Source organism: Aspergillus ruber (assembly GCF_000600275.1).
Source record: "Aspergillus ruber CBS 135680 unplaced genomic scaffold scaffold00045, whole genome shotgun sequence".
Classification (NCBI taxonomy): domain Eukaryota; kingdom Fungi; phylum Ascomycota; class Eurotiomycetes; order Eurotiales; family Aspergillaceae; genus Aspergillus; species Aspergillus ruber.
This window is the reverse complement of record NW_024467341.1, coordinates 113,092-133,084: the sequence shown is the minus strand read 5'-3', so window position 1 is coordinate 133,084 and position 19,993 is coordinate 113,092. Positions and strand designations below refer to the sequence as shown.

The 19,993-nt window shown below is 49.7% G+C and overlaps 7 protein-coding genes and 1 non-coding gene across 8 annotated transcripts; 3 read left to right on the top strand and 5 right to left on the bottom strand.

Annotated features, from left to right (window-relative positions):
• Window positions 1-532: 532 nt before the first annotated feature.
• EURHEDRAFT_381792 (Zn(II)2Cys6 transcription factor) lies at window positions 533-2,692 on the top strand (the record flags this gene model as incomplete). Its single annotated transcript, XM_040779457.1, has 4 exons — window positions 533-579; window positions 637-1,417; window positions 1,469-1,978; window positions 2,030-2,692. The coding sequence occupies 4 exons, from the start codon at window positions 533-535 to the stop codon at window positions 2,690-2,692; spliced, it is 2,001 nt and encodes a 666-aa protein (XP_040634381.1).
• Window positions 2,693-2,768: 76 nt separating this feature from the next.
• EURHEDRAFT_510241 (putative oxalate decarboxylase) lies at window positions 2,769-4,735 on the bottom strand. The gene is made up of 4 exons (XM_040785940.1): window positions 4,140-4,735; window positions 3,719-4,064; window positions 3,551-3,671; window positions 2,769-3,499 (listed from the first exon to the last, which is right to left on the bottom strand). The coding sequence occupies exons 1-4, from the start codon at window positions 4,396-4,398 to the stop codon at window positions 2,864-2,866; spliced, it is 1,362 nt and encodes a 453-aa protein (XP_040634380.1). The 5' UTR covers window positions 4,399-4,735; the 3' UTR covers window positions 2,769-2,863.
• Window positions 4,736-5,320: 585 nt separating this feature from the next.
• On the bottom strand, window positions 5,321-7,039 carry EURHEDRAFT_466647 (putative ab-hydrolase associated lipase; the record flags this gene model as incomplete). The annotated part of the gene is made up of 1 exon (XM_040785120.1): window positions 5,321-7,039. The coding sequence occupies one exon, from the start codon at window positions 7,037-7,039 to the stop codon at window positions 5,321-5,323; it is 1,719 nt and encodes a 572-aa protein (XP_040634379.1).
• An 820-nt stretch (window positions 7,040-7,859) lies between these two features.
• EURHEDRAFT_t159 lies at window positions 7,860-7,939 on the top strand. The gene has a single exon. It is a non-coding gene; the product is annotated as a tRNA-Glu (tRNA).
• Window positions 7,940-8,149: 210 nt separating this feature from the next.
• Window positions 8,150-10,169, bottom strand: EURHEDRAFT_466705 (putative manganese ion homeostasis (Fr); the record flags this gene model as incomplete). Its single annotated transcript, XM_040785124.1, has 2 exons — window positions 8,150-9,784; window positions 9,849-10,169. 2 exons carry the CDS (start codon window positions 10,167-10,169, stop codon window positions 8,150-8,152), a joined length of 1,956 nt encoding a protein of 651 aa, XP_040634378.1.
• A 292-nt stretch (window positions 10,170-10,461) lies between these two features.
• On the bottom strand, window positions 10,462-12,802 carry EURHEDRAFT_286240 (cation diffusion facilitator family transporter). The gene is made up of 4 exons (XM_040778211.1): window positions 12,423-12,802; window positions 12,320-12,366; window positions 12,179-12,265; window positions 10,462-12,112 (listed from the first exon to the last, which is right to left on the bottom strand). Exons 1-4 carry the CDS (start codon window positions 12,499-12,501, stop codon window positions 10,754-10,756), a joined length of 1,572 nt encoding a protein of 523 aa, XP_040634377.1. The 5' UTR covers window positions 12,502-12,802; the 3' UTR covers window positions 10,462-10,753.
• An 819-nt stretch (window positions 12,803-13,621) lies between these two features.
• EURHEDRAFT_417224 (putative secretory lipase) lies at window positions 13,622-15,281 on the top strand. The gene has a single exon (XM_040783145.1). The coding sequence runs from the start codon at window positions 13,829-13,831 to the stop codon at window positions 15,170-15,172; it is 1,344 nt and encodes a 447-aa protein (XP_040634376.1). The 5' UTR covers window positions 13,622-13,828; the 3' UTR covers window positions 15,173-15,281.
• A 1,308-nt stretch (window positions 15,282-16,589) lies between these two features.
• On the bottom strand, window positions 16,590-17,824 carry EURHEDRAFT_466600 (NAD(P)-binding protein; the record flags this gene model as incomplete). Its single annotated transcript, XM_040785117.1, has 4 exons — window positions 16,590-16,897; window positions 16,959-17,096; window positions 17,153-17,509; window positions 17,572-17,824. The coding sequence occupies 4 exons, from the start codon at window positions 17,822-17,824 to the stop codon at window positions 16,590-16,592; spliced, it is 1,056 nt and encodes a 351-aa protein (XP_040634375.1).
• Window positions 17,825-19,993: the final 2,169 nt, after the last annotated feature.

The window sequence follows — 19,993 nt, the reverse complement described above, 5'->3', positions numbered from 1 at the left end:
CCTCAATGACTTGACTGATGACAATCGCCCGTTGTGAACTGCCATCTTCAACATCGTCAATTACACGCCTCAGGCCATAATAGAATACGCAAATACGCATTGGAATAGTAACTTATGTTCATGTCTAGTATCCTTATTTCGTTCAGCAAACAAAACTCAACCCTGGCGAATCCGATTTCTCAAAGACGGAAGGGCTGATGTTCGACTTTTGTATGAACAGCGACAATGCAACTGCGGCCCTATTTGCCTGAACTGTCCTAGGCTAACTTATGATAACCATTTTTGTTCATGTCGATTTTCTTTCTTTCTTTTTTTTTTTTTTCTTTTTTTTTTTTTTTTTTTTTTTTTTTTTTTTTTTTTTTTTTTGTCGGCCTCCCGACAAGATACCGACACCGATTCTTCAGGGCTCGGAAAACGCCTTTTTGCCCCTCGGCAAATATGGCAAAACGCCGACTAACTTTTCACCCCTCAACTTCAGCCATTAATCCATAGAAAAAGAGAGAGCTACATTCATAAGACCCTTGTATAAAACATGCCAGTCCACAAACCACCAAAGTTCCACAAAAAGAAACCCGTGGCGTACGTTTGCCTCATACCGTGAGACCTAATATGTAATGGGGCTAACCTACATCCCAGCTGCCAACGATGCCACGCGCACAAGGTCAAATGCTCCGGTGACCAGCCCTGTGCCCGATGCCGTCATGTCGGTCGGGGAGAAGAATGCCAGTACTCGCTACGTGATCGCAAGTTAAAGATCAACGAGAGCTATCTTGATCAGATTCTTGCGGAGAACGATCAACTACGGACGCAATTATACTCGCGCCAGGTTTCTATTACCTCTGATGCTTCGGGTTTTGGTCAGGCTCAGCGGCGCGAGTCGAGTTCTACTTCTCCGGTTCGGAATCCGCTTCTTGGAGACCGAGCTTGGTTTTATCCCTACGATTCCTCTGCGCCACCAATCTATATGGGTGAAGCGGCATGTACAGCGTTTGCGACGCGCCTGCGTCAGTTCTTAACCGGGAACCCGGGAACAGCTCATGTTGCACGAACACAATACACACCCGAATCGGCGCTGGTAGAAGCAGAAACGCAATGGCCGCGTCTCCCGCAGGCTCGACTACTCGTCCGTGTGGCATTCAATCAACTCAGTCGGGTGTATCATCTAGTTCTTCGCAAGGCTACGCTTGACCAACTCGAGGATCTGTATAAGTTTCCGGGGAAGAGGGATGATCCAGCGTGGACAGCCAAGTTCTTTGCGCTGTTTGCGCTGGGAGAGGTCTATTCGTCAAGGGCGGATTCGGCGGCTACGGCTGGAGGGAGGGTTCCTGGGACGGGGTACTATGTGCGGGCTATGGGGCTGATATCGATTCTGCCTGAGAGGCCGGGTATTGTGCATATGGAGAGCTTACTCCTTTTGGTACGTTTACTCGGGTTTAACCTAGGATGCAAGCTAACAATTTAAATGCAGTCTCTATTCTCATACTTCCTCAACCGTCGTCACTCTGGCTACACCCTAATTGGCACAGCCATGCGTATCGGCCTCATTCTCGGTCTAAACCACAACATTCCCAAATGCCAATGCCCCGACCCCATCGAAAGCGAGCACCGTGTCCGCATCTGGTGGGCCGTCTACATCTTCGACCGCATGTGGGGATCGAAAACTGGCTTTCCTTTACAGATCCGCGACGAGGATATTCACGTCGATCTACCGAAAGAAGTCTCTTCTCCCACAGCCGCAGAGCAGTTCTCAGATACTGCATATCTGGTCGCGAGTGTACAGCTTGCACGAATCGTGGGATTGATTATTGAAAAAATATATAGTCGAAAGGAGCATAGGGAGTCGTTTTTGCAGCGGGAGCAGCAGTTACTATTGGCGTTGCAGGGGTGGATGCAGGACTTACCGGCGCATATACGGCTACCAAGTGATGAAGGGCTGCCGGCGAAGCATATTGTTTCGCTACATTTGCAGTTTAATCAGGTACGTACCCCCTCCTACTAGACCTAGTCTGTATAATCTCTAACAAGGCAGTGCGTGATCCTCGCCACCCGCCCCATCCTCCTCCACGCTCTCTACCAACACCACAAACCCACCAAAACACCCCAAATGCCCCAAGCCGTAATAACCCTAAGCGAAGCCTGCATCCACGCGGCACGACACTCGCACTCCCTCGTCGTCGATGAATGGATCAACGGTTCTCTCCCTATGTACGGCTATTTCTATGCGCAGTATCTCTTCTCGTCGACCTTGACACTAGTCATCTCAAGCCTCCTGGGATCAAGCGCTATCGGAAATACCGCTGACACCGAGGCCCTTGAGACGGGTATTGAGATTCTACACAGAATGACAGATCATGGGAATCTGGCCGCTGCGGAGTTCTATGAGAATCTTATTCGGGTGAAGGAGACTCTTAACCCATCTACGACTTTTGCAGATGAAGACTATCGTGAGAACAATATCCACGAGCATAATAACAACAGCAGCGTTTATAACACACCAGATGCAATCGTGAATCTACCCGACCTTCCCAATGCCTCAACGGCATCTGGAATCGGGTTCACCACTGAAATGGCGTTTCTGGAACCAACTATGCAGGAATTTTTGGGAAGATCGGGGAGTGATATGGATCTTGTGCAGCCGGAGGACCTTTCGCTGAGGGAGTTGGATAGTTGGCCTACGTTGTGGACGTCGTGATTTATGATTATGCTTTGGGTGGTGTGTATATGTTTAACGGGACTATATGCCCTTCCACTTGCACAAACACAAACTGCTATGCGTTATCGATTAACTTCAAGCTATCAATCCAGACATTATGGCATTATAGATTCCATATTTTGCAGTGCATCGCTGTAGACAACATTAACGTCATGAACCCTTCCCAGCAACAACATACTGCTTCTCCGTCTTCAACAGCCCCAACGTCCCGTCACTCAACCCCAACGTATCCTTCACAATCTGCCTCGGTGTACTAGCAATCCACTGCCCCAGCGCAATATCTGTAAAACTCCCCGCCTGCAACACCTCCAAAAACACCAACTCCTCGTCCCCCGTGTTCTCAATATAATGGCTATTCGACTGGGGAAAGTACCCCACGTCACCGGCTGCATAATCGAATGTGGTTGCTGTAGTTGGTGCTTCAAAGAGCGTTGCGCGGCCCTGGCCCTTGATGAAGAAGGTCCATTCATCGCTGGACGGGTGCCAGTGGATCTCGCGCATGCCGCCGGGGTTCACGGTGACGATTGCAGCGGAGAAGTTAGAGGCGATGGGGAAGGTGGAGGGGTCGACAATTTTGACAGAGCCACCGGATACGCGGTGGGCGGGTTGTTGGGAGAAGTGGTAGGTGTAGCTTTGGGAGCGGGAGACGGGGCCGGCGGGCGTTGTTACGTTCTGCTCTGAAATATTTGAAGGGGCGGGTGTGCCGGGGAAGATGTAGAGTTCGTCTTGAGGGATGTCGTCGAGGGAGGAGAGAGGGATCCCTAGGTCTTTGGCGAGGACTTCTTTCTATTTCACCATCAGTATGTTGTTCCTTTTGGTGGAATAATGAGGACGTACAGGCTGATGAGCAAACACCTGCGAAGCCAGGAAAGTATTATCCTCCGAAAACGACCCATCATCGAAAACAAGCAGAAACTCAACACCCCCATCTAGGGCTTGGATCGAATGCGGCACGCCCCTATACAGTCAGCACCTGCTTAATCAAACCCTGACAGGATGACATACCTCGGGAAAAACCACACATCCCCCTCACTCACATCATCCACAAAAGTCTGCCCATTCTCGTTGACAGCCTGGATCCGACAAGATCCATTCAACACCAACGACCACTCCCCCGCAACATGCCAATGCAGTTCCCGATACGCCCCCGCCTCAAGTCTCATATCAACACCGGCCATCTTCGTAGCATCAGGCATCACGACGGTGTTTTCCTGGCGCGCCCAACCTGAGTTCCCGATACCTAGTCTGTTATGGCTGAGTGCCATGGGCCATTGTGCGTTGATTGTCTGTCCGTTATCGGTTCCTGGGGGTGCGAGTTTGTCGCTGTTTAGGCGTTGATAGGCGTCGTTCCCTGTATTGCTCATTAACACACTATCCTCATCTTCATCCCGTTATCCCGCGATAGAAAATGAAAATGAAAACATACTCGGCCCCGGATCCGTCCCCCCATGACTCCCGCGAATCGGCTGCGGATTCTCGACATTCTCGAAATCAAGATAAACACCCTTATCCATATCCTCCTTCTGTCCCTTCACCAGTTCATACTGCACTGAGGTATTTTTCACGGGTACATCGTGCGAAGGCGAGTAACCAACGAGATCCCCCGAGCCACGTAGTCCGGGGTTCGACGCCGGAGCCGCCTGTGCAGCGGAGAAGAAAAGGACAAGCGCGAGGATACGTCTCATTATGTGATTCAATGCAATATAATAATTGCTGGCTAACAATTGATTGTTCGGTTGAGTGAATTGTGTAAAGAGCAATGGTGGTTGTCTGCAATTGGGGTGGTATGCAAGTATTTATATCCGTCGGGTGCGACGGTACACCATGCTACTCTGGCTCTTGGATGTACATTTACCGTCACGGTCTAAGGTCTCGGGCCTCGGTCTGGCCTCTGCCTGGCTGGGAACGAAATGGAACGAGTTGAGATGACCGTATCTATCGTATACCATGAGGTACAGGCACGGGTACGAGCACGAGCGCGGGGACAATGATGTATACAAATTGGGGAAAACAAGAATCTAGAATTAGAAATTGGAGAAATGCGGGAGATTCACTGCCGATTTACCGGCCACGACGTTAATACTGCACCGCTATACTTAGTTTCTCTGTACGGAGTAGTGAGAGTCTTGTCAGAAACAAGCGAGAAACCTAAAGGTCAAGCCTAGGAACTAGAAAGCTTGTCCGGGACCTAAACTCTATAATTCTGCTGCCTGGATTGATTTACATACTCCTATGGCTCTTCATGCTTGTTGTTATTGACGTATCGTATCAATCCTGCGGATTATATTGCATGCAGAAATTGCCACCCAAGGTTACAGGCAATGCCGGGTTATCGGGGGTACGGAATTCGGGTTTACGCAACGGTATGCCCGAATGCATTGTATAGAGTGTGATTGGACAGCCCTGCGCAGCCCTACGTGAGAAGCGTGATTATGGCCAGAAATAGATTATTCCTATCCTTGCAGACAGAAAGATGTATACAAAAATCCCAGTCAGACCCCCTCCCGCAAACGCCTTTCATCAGATATTAATTAACAAAGGTAAATGTAGGCATGAGACATCAATGGTAGTCGTTGATAGATAATACAGGCAGGCAGAACAAAATGTTCATACCCCCCGCGGCATGCGGCACACTTCCCGCGCCTCCCCGGGCATGGTCTTCCAAAGCACTTCCCGCACCTCCTTACCCACCTGCTCAATAACATCCATCGCCCAAAGCACATCCAAATGCTCGTATTCATCAACGATCTTCGCATGTACGACCTGCACATGCGGTTCCCGCCCATTACAAAACCGTCTCAACAGCCGTTGTCCATCGACAAGGTCATCCGACCCCGCAATCCACATCGCTACCGGCGGCATCTGCGCACCGTACCAGGCGGTGTCGCTGCGGGTGCAACCGTCGGTAATCCCTGACTCGACGTGGTGATCCTCGTCGGCTTCACGGCTGCTGAGTTGCTGGGTGGAGAGGACGCAGCCTTGTTTTGCGAAACCGTCGCTGCCTAGCCACCAGCGCATCATCTCGCTGCTGACATAGACAGGGGCGAATTGGAACATGCGGGAGCGGAGGCCCCGGTCCCAGCGGGCGTCGCTCCATTGAAAGAGTGAGGAGAAGACGTGATAGCCTAGTGTGCCGTAGATGCGAGATGGGATGGCTTTCTGCACTGTGATCATGAGGGGGATGAAGGCGTGGATGCCGAAGAACAGGCGGAATACTGCGTTGGGAATCCATTGCACGAAGCGGAAGTATATCCGTTTCAGCATCGGCCCCGCATAAGCAGCCGGGGCGAGTGCGCAAAAGACTGACATACGTTCGCCCAGTTCTGGCCGTTGCTCTTTGGCCAAGGCCACAAAAGTCTGCGTCGTGCCTTGGGAGTGGCAGACAAGTCCCAGTTTCTCGAATCCAGTCTCGTAAAGCACCCGTGACATGAGTGCAGCCAGATCCAGCACGCCCAAGTGTCGGATATTCCAAGACCACAGGTGAGGGTCGGACGCTGGAAGGGAAGAGTGTTCCGGGCCCTGCCCGCAGCGATTATTCCCCAACCAGACATCGTATCCCGACTTGCAAAGGTAGAAAGCCAAACTGTCATCATCATTGGAGCAGTAAGCCCCCGCACTCTGCATCAGACCATGCATCAACAGAATCGGATAGCGTCGATTGCCTCCTGCTGACGATACTCGTGGACTCCGCTCACCGGTGAACGCCTGCGGTCCACGAACCTGCCTCTCCTCAGGTGGCAGGGGCACATACTCCTGAGGATTATAGACGTGCCACAGCGTAAGGATAAACCCATCTTCCGTCTGCACCTTGAACGTCTCCACATCCAATCCAACTCTGCGCGCATAATATGCGACGTCAGCGACAACTGGATCCTTCCCTCCTTCCAACGGGGGGCATTCATCAGGTCCTTCTTCCTCTTCCTCTTCTTCTTCAATAATATCCTTCTTCCCCTGTCTCCTCTTCCATTTCAACTCCGCATGTTGTCTCTCCGACTCCCTCTCCCATTCCTCCACATGGAACTTCCTAGGCTGCGGATTCTCCCCGTTCCATCGCATCCGCACATCAGACGCAAACCCACATCCCCATTGCACCACAGCCCCAGCAACAACCAATATCAACAGCAATAGCGAAAGAACAAACGAAACGCAGCGAATGGCGAACCACTGCAGGACCCGGAACGTCGTCGGTTGGCCGTACGTGGGTAGCGAGGGGAATAAAGGGTGCGGCGAAAGAACATGCTGATGTTTCTGCAGGGGTAGTGCCCGTGAGTTCGAGCTCGATTTTGGTTTTGGCACTGCCTGCAGCAGGGCATCGGTTACGTCCATGGTATCACCATCATCGTCGTCATCATCATCCCCGTCGAGTTTGTCCAATTCGATTTCGGAACGTACGTAGCCTTGCTTCATATCGGGGGTATCGCGCATCGAGTCGAAACCGGAATCGTAGTCGGGTTGCAAATTATGTCGATTACCGTTCTCGATGGGATCAGAATCAAAGAGCCCATGCTGCATGGTAGACAAGGCAGCAGCAGACCGGGGATTCTCCCCGTAGGCCACCGACATACTGAGAGTCGCGAAAATAACCAAAAGGAAAGAAGAAAATGAAAAATCAAGTAAAAATCGAGACAAAAGAGAACGACATCTTCAACTAATATCGCTAAAAACCCACCCGTCAAGAATGCGGTGTCCGTGAGATAATCCCGGGGAAATGTACCGTCCGCGTCTCAACCCCCTCCCCGTCTTTTCCCCTTTTAGGCTTCCGTCGATATCAGTCACGTGCAAATTCACCAATGACATTCCATGATCATTTTCAGCGGATTATCGATTGTGCAATCAGCGCTCGTTGTTCGATATCTTTCCTACCGGGAGTGCCCAATTGCGTGTAATATCCACTGGTTCTCTGGGTGCGAAACGTGGCAGTGAAGTGGCGAGTTGCAGTAGCCCCTGATGGTGTGTGTGTGTGATTGGTGTGACTGATGGCTTTGCCACAGGGCTCTTGGTTCTGTAAATTAAGTGTGATCTTTGGGGTTTGGTTGGTTGATAAGTCCATCTGCCCGATTGGATCTGTCCGTATCCCGTATAAAGTAGGTAGGCATTATCTTCAAAGGAAGTGATAAGCTTTTAGTTGAATAGAGATTTCAACAAGTCCGATGTGGTGTAACGGCTAGCATCGCTCGTTTTCAGTTCAAATCCGAGCAGATCGGGGTTCGATTCCCCGCATCGGAATCCTTTTTTTTTGTCTTTTTTGCCCTTCGAAAGCCATGGCTGTGTTGATGGTGCAGTGCAACCAATTAATTTTCTGTATTTTTTTTTTATTCGTTTGTTGTGTGTCCTTAGTACGGGTGAATTGTTATTACTCCATCCTAAATAACTCCATGTCATGCGATATTACTTACACCTGCAGAACTGGTAAAATGTCAAAGGAATATGCAAAACCTACCACCTCCATATCAAAAATATATACCACGACAACACAACCTTTGCAACAAACCACACCTCACCCCAAAGCTTCCCCCCCACAGTACCTACTAAACCCTTCCCATGTCCATTCCCCGGCTGCTGTCCATATCCTTGCCCAGAATACGTGCCCTTGGTCGGACTCCTCTGGCGACCTTTCTCCGGGTAGTATTCAAAGGATCTAGAATTGAAGTTCGAGCCGCGGCTGGCTAGACCGCGCGGTGCGAAGGTGGTGGAGCTGGATATACTGGATGTCGGGATATGGCGTTGGACTTCGGTGAGGGGGAGCATTGGGCCGGCGTCGGCTGTGGTTGATTGGGAGGGATAAATGGTTACCACGACTGCTCGTGCGAGGAGGATGACCAACGTTAATGCCAAGGTCAGTCCGTAGTAGATGAAGATTGATAATTGGTCCGGGAGGAGGCATAGATGGTTTTGTAGAGTGGGTGAGACATTCTCGAGGGACTTGCCCGTGGCAGGGTCGATTGGGTTCCAGAGACTCGTGAGGACGAAACCTGGTCGTCGAACGCCCATTGCCCATGACAGACTCTTCACTGTGATCTCCTTGGGCGAGCCGCTGAATTCGCGGTGCACGACCTCGCAATAGTCGTGGTCATCACCGGAGTAGACGTGCACGAGGTTAGATCCGACTTTAGATACCAGGTCGTTGGAGATGGTCTGCGTAAGGACGTTCTGGTACTGGTAGCCGCCGCCGATCTTCAGCGAGTTCTGCTCGTCTTCTTGGAGTTCCTCGTCACTCGATGACGGCGGGTAATGTTCCCGATACGGTCCACATGGTGTAGCCGCCTTGCGATACAAGGGAACATGTGTGAGAAGGATAGCTGGAAGTCCAACCGTCTCCGACTGCGGGAGTTGACCATGCGAGGGCTCATTGATTTCCACAGCAGCATGGTTGAATTGATATCCCTCGGTCTGGCTCCGGAGCGACTTCAGCTCGTGTGTCTCTGCCTTCGCCCTGTGCACATTCATCTGGTCCAGAAACTCCTCCGCTTCCTTCCAAATGGCTTCATTAGGCGACTTGCCATCCCCCGAACCAGCACCCGTGCTGCCAGTCTGCGGATCCGGTTGATCCATCGCACTCAGAGAAACCGTATCAACCGACACAAACGTATGATTCCCCAGCACATCCACCCGATTCCCCTTCCCAAAGAACGTCTGAAACCGATCCCGAACAGGGATCTGGATCCCCGATCCAAACCCCAGATCATGATTCCCAGGCAAACTAGCAATCATCCGTCGACCAAGCGGATCCCGCGAGAGTGCATCCCCCTCTTTAAACTGGTCTGAGAATATTCGACCAAAGCGACTGTACTCTTTCTTCCAAAACGAATCCTTGTATTTCCTGTAGCGCTCATCGGGGCTAGATGTCGTCCCCGTCGCCCATTCTCTCCCGCCATCGAACAGATCACCTAGGAACAATACCGAATCGGGCCCGAAATTTCTCTGAATCAACGAAAATGACCGCCGCAGGTACTGATCCGTAAACTTCACCGTCAGAGTCGACAGCGGCCATGGCCGTCCGGGATACGTATGGGGGTCGACTAATTGCGGATCGGCGACGAAGGCGACATGATGAGGAGTAGCATGCGATGGCTGTCATGGCAAAAATAATCAGCTTCCAACTCCCAACCCAAATGGAGAGTCAAGGACGACTCACCCACTTTTCCCACTCCCCCCAACCACATCCCTCCAAACTCTCCTGAAACACCGTCCGCTCACCCCACCACAACGTCCACACCCAAAACAAAATCAACGCATTCGCAATCGTAACCACCCGTCTAATCGTAAGCCGTCCCATAGCTTTCCATTCACGCGGACTCGTCTGTCTCCCTGCCCGCGGTCCCGCGCGTAGTTTCGCAATCCATTGCTGCGCCCATGGCGGGAGTCCGTTTTGTATTTGGACGAGGATGGTGGATGGTGAAGAGATGGAATCGCGACGGGCGGGACGGAAGGGAGCGCTTGAGTAGGCGTAGCTCATGGTTATTTTGGAAATATTCCGTAGAAAGGGGATTCAACGGTTCCGCATTGCTTGGGGCTTCAGGGTGTAGAAATTAGGTCAACCGTCGATTTCCACGGTTGTGATGAAATAAATGTCAGGGTCAGAACATAGTGGTAGTTTCTTAAGGAGTTATAATTGGGATTACTATCGAAGAGAGAGCTTCACACTGGATGATTCCTTTGCTTGCGATGGGCGCCGATCTACCGCTCATGACACGTGATTTACCGCGGCAGGAATTCTAAATAAGCCCCAGGAACAGCATGCAGTGTTGAATTAGGAATTAAGTAAGGATACATGCAGAAATGTATAACACAGTCCAATTGCCAGTCCAAAACATGCTGTATAATCCATGATAATCGCCCAGCCCATCAAACGCCAACTTTTTGTTCTATGATAATGTTAACCCTTGAGATCAGTGCTGGGTGAAACTGAAAACTGCCGTGTAGAGATAGCGGGTATGAGAAATATCGAAGGAAGTAACAATTGATACAACCAGGTCAATAATGATGATAAGGTAATCAACAGAGTGTATAAAGATGAAAACAGCGGAAGATAAGGCGCAGTTATGTAGGCTTCTTAGGACAGCATTGCCCGCCGCGAGCGCAATTTTCATCGCATTCGAGAAGACATGCTTGCGCATCCTCACGAACACTGGCAGCACGGCTGGGCTGCTTGCTGGTTAGGTTGTGGTCATGATTGCTCGCCCGAGAAGACGATGGACCGCCTTGGTTGTCCTCAGTGTCGCTGTCCGGGGCAAACTCGGGCTGGATGGTGGATGAGTGAATGCCATAGGCGTGCAGGCATTTCCGTACTTGGCGGGCCAGATGCATGTACCGCTCAGAGCCCTCACCCTTGATTTCCGTGTCAACCTGAATGTGGATCGACGCCACGATCTTGGTGTCACTCAGCTGCCAGACATGGAGGTGGTGCGAGCCAATCACCCCGGGAAGTTGCTCAATGTCATCCTTGATGTGATCGATGCTCAGACCGGAAGGAACCGCCTGCAGCAGAATACGCGACGCCGCTTTGCACAGAGGAATGGCCGAGCAGAGGATAACGATAGTAATAAACAAAGAGATACCCGGGTCCACGTAGTGTTTCCACGAATAATCGGTCAACCAGATGATAAGTGCGGAGGCGATGACTCCGATGTTACCCAGAGCATCACCCATGACGTGAAGGAATACACCACGCATGTTCAGGTCATGACTGTGACCACCCTTCTCGTCCTTGGGCTTCGGTTGTGCGTGCTTGTGGTGACGATGAAGGTCATCCGCAGTCACATCTTGTCCATTGGTAGGCGTACTATCCTCATCGGTGTAGTTGGACTTCCGATCCTTGCGGCTCAGAAGTGCTGAATGTTCGGATGGTTGAACCTCGTCACCTTCGCGCGCGTCGCTATCTGACTCGGATGTTTCCACTCCATACCGGTTGGTCTGGCTTGCAGCGATGATCTCTTGTCGTAAAGTCACGGGATGGGAGATATCCTCTACATCAAAGCCACGGCCCGCCGACGCGCTGTACCGACGAGAACCGCGAGCCTGGCTGTCCACGGTCCGGCGGCGCTGTGTATAGGGTGAAGTCGAATCTGTGACCTTGGCCTGCTTGCCATTTGCCTTCCCGGCATTCTCGTACTCCTCAGCATGTTGTTGGCCGAAGCCCTGCTCTGCAGCATCCACGTCTTCCATACTTTCATTTTCGGGACCATGGCTGTGACCATGACCGTGGGAGTGATCGTGGAAAAGAGCGAGACCCAGGAGGTTGGATGCTAAACCCAAAGATCCGACAATACAGACAAATTTCGGATTGTTCACTTCCTGCGGCTCCACCAATCGTTGAATTGCTTCGAGAAAGATGGAGACACACAAGGCGACAAGGAAGACGCCATTGACTAATGCACCCAGTGTTTCTGCGCGTTGCCACTAGGATGCGCATTTAAGATTAGTCTGTGTCACCAGTGCTAAACAGGGATGGGCAAGATAACTCACGCCATAGGTATACATCTTGGAATTTGGCTCGCGGTTGGCGACTTTGACGGCCCATAATCCCACGAGTAAGGATAGCACATCGTTCAACTACTCGTATCAATTAGACGCTGCATGCATTCATCCTGAACGGGTGTATCGTACCATATGGAAGGAATCGGCAATAAGGGCAAGGGAATGGACCGTATAACCTGTTTCCTATCAGTGTCACCGGATACAAGACTCTTGAGCAATGGCAACGACAAACCTGCGATGAGTTCCAACAGAAAGAAGGCAGTATCAATAACCAGCAGGATAATGATCTTGTTGGTTTTGGAGAGCGCCATGGCGATTGTTCTGCGGCGCGCTCGATGGCGCGAGGATCCGCGACAGGAGAGAAAAGATTGACGGATGCGACGACTGGCGGGTAATAGGGCGTATAGGTGAGTATATTCAAATGCAGAGACTCTAACGAAATGACCCTGGAAGTATACTTCTCAGATGACGATGGCAGAAGAAAGAAAGAAAAAAGAAAATAGAAAGAGATTATTCTTGATTGTGGGAGTGACGCCAGAAGGATCAAGAAGGAACAACGTCCGGCCGCATCCGACGGTGGCGTTATCTACAATGTCCTCACTCATAGTATACAATGTCTATTCTCATCTTGTTATCTACAATACAGTATTCAGACGAATAGAACTGTCAAAAAAAGCATTGAGGCGCGAATCTCCACCTTTAGCGGTTGCTAGTCTTGTCGCTATCGCCAATACTATTCTCGGCAGGTCCTCTGTCGGACATCCGTTCCGAAGGCACATGCTGACTGAACTAACAGATTCCACGCAGAGATACTCCAGAGTACGAAATGGCACATAATTATTCCAAGGTTGCTATTGGTACTGCCACCGGTACGGGATATGCCAGGGGTCCAGTACCAATGATGAGCATCGCTGAATCATGGCGCCTGTTATATCCTACCGATACAAGCCATGTTCGTACGCCTTACGGATCGCCCGCCCAGCAGTGGGACTCGGTCACAATAATGGAGCCTTTTTCACGGAACCACTATCTGGGGCGTTGCTGAGATTCGGTGGATAATGTTGGGACACCCCAATTTTCGTCCAGCTGAAACATCCACGAACAGTGGTTCATATTCTCCGATTCAGGAACACCCGAACATGTGTTTTTTGGGCTCAAACCACGCCTAGAAACGCATATTTATGCATTGAATCGATAGCTGCATAGCCACTTGCATACTTGAAATTTGCATAGGCAAGGAATCATGTCCGGTTCTATACTCCGCATTCCGGATAGAGCAGTTTCGTACCATGGTTCTCTATATGAAAGGAGAAGAAAAGAATCGTTTTCGAATTTGTATATGAGTGCGAACTGTGGAGTACCGAGATCCTCTTACCCCTCAAAGATGTTCCTCATGAGGATCGCAATAGAACTCTATTGGCATAATTTTCGACGGCGTCACCCTCGGCTGTTGATCACCTCGAGAAAAAAGAAAGAAAAAAAGCAAATAAGAGGCCCGATTAGGAACAGTGGACCGAGGATAGAATCTAAACAGCTTAGAACAGCCTGGCCATGTCCTTGACAGACTGCTACAAATAGAGACACCTTCCCTCGGGGCTATGGTCTTCTCAACCACCCGGTACCCGCCATCGGCCCATCATGGTCTTCCTCTTCCTGCTGCAGCTGTTCGCGCTGCTGCCCTTGGCCCTGACAGCACCAGCGGCAGTGACAGATTCTATCCTTCCGGTAAATGACACCTTTTATATCCCACCTAAAGGTTTCGAATCGGCAGCCCCAGGAGACATCCTGCGATCGCGGACGCCCCCAAAGCCCATTGCAGCCTTCAGTCTGGCAAAAGTGAACCTTCGCTCGGCGCATCAACTGCTTTACCGGACGACCGATTCCTTTGGCGAACCAATTGCGGCTGTTTCCACGATTCTGGTGCCTCACAATGCCGATTATACCAAACTGCTCTCCTACCAAGTGGCCCAAGATGCGGCCGATCCCAACTGCGCCCCCTCTTATGCATTCCAACTCGAGGCTGCCCATGATGGCACCCTGGGTCTGGTGATGCCGCAATTGGAACTGATCCTCATTGCTGCCGCCTTGCAAAGGGGATGGGTCGTGACCGTGCCCGACCATCTGGGACCCAAATCGGCTTTCCTGGCCAACCACTTGTCAGGACATGTGGTATTGGACAACATCCGGGCAGCCAAAGCATCCACGAATTTGACCGATCTCTCGTCTGACCCCACCATCGCCCTTTGGGGATACTCAGGAGGCAGTCTTGCCAGCGGCTTTGCCGCCGAGCTACAACCCAGCTACGCCCCCGAGCTCAACATCCAAGGTGCTGCGCTGGGCGGCACCGTCCCACAGATCCTACCCGTCATTCATGAAGCCAACAAGAGCCCCTTTGCCGGCCTAATTCCAGCAGGCGTCCAAGGCCTCGCCAACGAATACCCCGAGATCGCCAAACTGATACAACAAAACCTCATCCCAGCCAAGGCCGCCGAATTCTCCAAAACCAAGAACCTCTGTCTAACAGGAAACATTCTCGAATATCTGAACAAAGACGTAAACACCTTCGTCAAGGACAAGGAAATCTTCACCTCCGCAACAGCCAGCAAAGTCATCAACGCCAATGCAATGGGCCACCACAACCCTAAAATCCCCCTATTCGTGTACAAATCCGCCGGCGATGAAATATCCCCCGTCAACAACACAGACTCTCTCGTCGCGTCGTACTGTGATGGCGGATCTCGCGTGGAGTACAAGCGCGACGCCCTCTCTGAGCATGCTTCGTTGGCTATTATTGGCGTTCCGGATACATTGATGTGGCTCGAGGATCGGATGAATGGGGTTCCTGTCAAAGCAGGGTGCTCGAAGTCGACATCGTTTACTAGTTTGTTGGATCCGGGCGCGTTGGTGGTGCTGGGAGAGACGATTGTGCAGATTTTGTTGACGTTGTTGGATGCACCGGTTGGGCCGATACAGATTGGATGATTTTAAACATCGTTTACTACCTGCATTCATGGTGATAGTCCAAGAGTAAGGGTGTCTTATTCTGATGTTCTCGCGTGAAACAGGATAATTTTTTAACGTTGAACCCAATGTACCCTCTGAAATATACCCTAGCAAAATTACTTGATGTAGTGTAGATGGTGGTATGTACTTTTTGTGCTGATATCCAGGCATTTCGACGTGAGGTCGGAATTTGCTAGGGAGAAGAAATGTAGTTACACGGCCACCCTAACCCTGTAAGATATGTGGTGTATGACTGCCATTCTGAGGCTTGGAAGGGCTATCTTTCCCGTTAAACATTTCTCTATCAACTACTATCCTCACTAAATTTATCTACGTCCAACATGGGGGCAGCTGACCCGGAGAAAGCAGCAGATGAAAGAATAAAAGATTTCTTCAATACTCAGAACCCACTAAACAACATACCATCACAATTTGACGTAGAAGCAGCCGCTAATAGAGTCGCATCTTATATACTAAGGGACTAAGAAGACTACACTCGAGAGACCCTCACCAGCTTTCTACATTTCCTACGGTAGGTGGCAGACAGATGCTGGCTGGGTTTATTGTTACTCTTTATGATACAGGGATTTACTGTCTTTACATGAATTGCTGATATATTTTTCAATACCAAGTGAGTTTCACTTTGCTATTGCATTGCATGTGACTACTGGCATTTTCTCAGTGGAAGCAAGTCCAACGATACCACAGCCATCATCACCTCTGCCGTTTTACAAATATCTCTGAGTCGACACGCGCTGCACTCTACATGAATATGGAGCAAATGCTGGCCCAAAGCGAGCTATTAGTGAGGAAGAGCATATGTCTCGTTCGGGGGATTACCACTGCATGGCGTTAAGCTTGGCTGATAGATCCTTGAAAAATGGAAAGGTCACCAGGGAACAACCGAAATATGTATGCGAAACGGGGCTCGCCACACCATACTTTTCTCCATGGGGTGTCACGATAATTGAGAGGTTTGTTAGCGTTGATTAAGCTCACCGTGCTGAATACCGACGGATTACAGGACTACAGAGTATCTCAGATATGGTCGAGTTTGAGGAATTGTTTCCGGCGAGTCGGTCTCGGACCAGAAAATATAAGCGATATGACGCGGGGAGCTGGGATATACAAAGCAACCGGCTAGTTTGGCTCAGGCAATACTCTACTGTTCCACTGCCTCATCCTGTAATCCTCGAAATGCGTTGCTGTATCGCCAAAATTATACATGAATCTGGCATGGGAGGCTATATTGATAAAGCCATAGGTGAGCGGGAGGATATAAGATGTCTGACAAATGATGGCAGTAATAATACAAGGCTACTGCTTTTTGGCTTCTAAACCAATCTTAGCCATGTATATTGAACAGCTTCATCTCCCATTGAATACAAGCATCAGTTCAAACCAGATCAGCGATATTGGCTTTCAAGGTATCTTCCAGTAAAGTCCAGCCTGACCAGCCCATTTCTTTCAGCAGACCTGCTGACCGTTCTGCACTCTCAATATTGAGGACTTTCTCCTGCTCTCCCAGACCCGTCATGTTTGTGGGGAAATCGCGCTCTGGAAATAGTTTCGAGAACCCTGTCACGATATCGGCCCAGTGGAACGGGGCCCCGAAAGCAAAGATGCGTTCGCTTTCCACGTTGGGGTGCAGCAAACCCGCGACATGGAGGGCTGCAACATCTTGTACATCGACGCAGTAGGTACCTAGATGACAGCTAGTCAGTTATCGGGAAATGAGGGGGGAGGGGGACAAGGCAGATTTCACCTCGCGGTACAATAGAGTTGAGGATTGGCATGATCGGATCTATATGGTTTTGAAATATAGCCACCGGCCACCCAGAAGATGATGGATGTCCCTGATTCTGGGGATCTATCGAGCCTCCAAAGCACAAGGAAGGTAGGACTGGACAGGAAAAGTCAATAAATAATATTTTTGGAGCAATTGAGGTGTTCCCATACCTGTGTTGGCAACAAATCCGGGCTTGTGCTCCCGTATCCATGTCCAGATCGTCTGTTCCCCCCGAGTTTTACTTGCAGCGTACACATCAAACCCTCTACTTGGCGAGGATACACCCTGTGCTCTGGTGATGGCGAGTTCATTCCATGAACGCGATGTCACCGGTGATTCGCCCGGTTGGTCAACGGACGTATAGACGGCAGACTCGGATGACGATGTGTACACGAACCGCTTCACACTGGTCTCCTTTGCAGCGGTCTCCAACACGTTGCAGTTCATGTCCACTACGGAAGATATGAACTCGACTGGGCTTCCTGGGCTGCCGAGGATGGTTGCTACGTGCGCCACGGCCGAAACACCTAGTGGTGGAATAGAGAGTGTGTCAGGTATCCCCTCACCAAATAGGAGGAATATAACTTACCTTTGACGGACTCCTCAAAGGCGCCCTTGCGCGTCGCATCTTCAACAAGGACTAGTTCAAACCTGTTGTCACCGTATCTCTGATTGAACAGATCTTGGATCCAATGGCTTTTTTCCAGGTTACGGACACTCCCACGGACATTGTACCCAAGTTGTAGTAATTCATCAGCCACATGGGAGGCTATATAGCCATTTGTCCCAGTGACCAGAATCCAAGATCCCACAGGAATCACGGCGTCTTTGACTTGAAACATGATTAGAGCTCAATGAGGTGAAAAGATGGTTTGACTCATCACGGTCATCTCCAAGGAATATATACTTCTACAGGGACTCGATAAGAACCCTCATCTGGAACAAGCTGCAGCAATATTCAAGTAATTTAATAACAGTCTTCTTCCCTTCGGTATCTTGTTCTCTCCGACCGAACTGACCGACGGCAATTTTTATTCAGCGCGGGATTAAGTTAAAACCCGAGAGTCGATTGATGATGAATTGTCCAGGGAAAGCTTTACTGTTTCCTTACGCTTTCTACTAGTAGATGACAAGTGACTATTTGCTGAGTTTATAGTTATGTTGGATGGTGCAGTGCTCTATGGCCTTACGTGCTTTTACTAATGTACATGCTGGCACCAAGTGATATTCATTTTCAGTGTTGAATTGAGTATAAATTCTAAATTTGATCGATGATAGTTCAATCACCCCGCAACAATCACTTCATTTCCTGATTGTGTCTCGAAGTCGGAATGTCCTGCGCATTTGAATCTGGATGAGAGGCCATGACACAAATCACTACAAATCATTGAGATCTGTTGACCCCATAAATATGCATTTTTGACATACGTTCAGAATATCTAAGCCATCGACAAGGTGATAACGAATTGAAGGAGATTGACATAATCATCGGCTAAGAAGCCGCAGAAACACTAGGACAATCTGAAGTTCCAGCGTCATTCTGGGGGAGCGTTCAAGCCTGACTGGTTCAAAACCATTTCTGAGAATTCTAGAGCTCACGCATCCTTTAGGCTTCTCACGCCATATATACTGGCCAGAGCATTTCTCAGTTTTGAATCCCAAAACGGATTTATACGCAGCTTGCATCGGAAAATTCAAAGCCTTGTTAAAGACGAATGATCTAGCTGAAAGGGAGCAGGTGCTCCAACAACAGAACATGTACATGAATCAGCATAGCATTTGCTAGGGGTGGCGCGGGAGGTCTTTCAACCCCATCATAGCATATACAGAACCGCTATCCTATGTTGTTGGCAAGGTGTTAGCTGAACAGGAGAATTATCCCCTCTCGAAAGCACTCTACAAGATGGAGCCTGTACTGTGCTGGTGTTGCAAACTAAGCCATAGTCTGACCAGAAGTGGTACGAAAGAGAACAGTACCAAATACCCGAGTCCAAGTTTCCTAAGGCACTTGAGAAGGTTACAATTGGCATGCTTAAAGAATGCACGAATATCAGCATACTCCGTCTAGCCATATCACCCTGTGTCCCTTTGACGCTAAGTACAACAGTATTGATCTTGACTGAGCCGAGAACAGGTATTGCAGCGACAAAACTGCCTGTATCGTCATGTGTTCTTAGAACCACGACAGTTATACGGTCTCACTAAGTTAACTTGATATACTGCGAATATTCGAGGTTGATATCTCCCCAAATAACCTCGACTTACCCTGATTACCAAAGTTTATTCATTTCCTCGCAGATTCACATCGCCTCTCTTGCTCGATTGACACTTCTGACGTTGATCATGCAACATCAAAGAAAGGTGTCTATTTGCGCTGGCCTGCCAGAAACACTTGCTGTTGTCCGTAAAAAGCACCATAGTATTGGCTGCAGTTCTTCTGAATGAGTTCTGCAACGCAAAGGGACGGATGGTTTATTTCCGATTTTTATGTGTTCAACTACCTTCTCAAAGGACATGGTGCAAGACATGGCCGCAGAGATATACTTATCGACAGACTTGAAAGTGCCTATTGACACCAAAAATTACTCGTTGAGTATCCTTAGGGCACATGGAAGTTGGGGATAGATATGGATCACCCGTATTTGCAAAGAAACCTGTACAAGACTCTGAAAGGGATGAGTCCTCTCACATAATTTGCCCCTGCCAAACAAGGGGCTCTTGGAGCTCCAATTCGATTAGCAATGCATTACATCAGTATTTACGGCGGGTGGTGACTACAAGGTGGTCTCAGAAGACAAAGTCATTTCCTGCATCATTGAGTGGAAACCGTTGAAGAACACCCGATTCCTACGGCTATCGTTACAGCCAGCAATTTGAATGCGCATGGGAAACGCTATGGCAATGGTTATTGCAATGCCGAATATCTCCCTAACAAGATGCAGAGACCTAATATGGTGGAGTTAAATCAAGATACAACAATAATCCAGCCACGGAGGCCTGTTTTGTTCCTT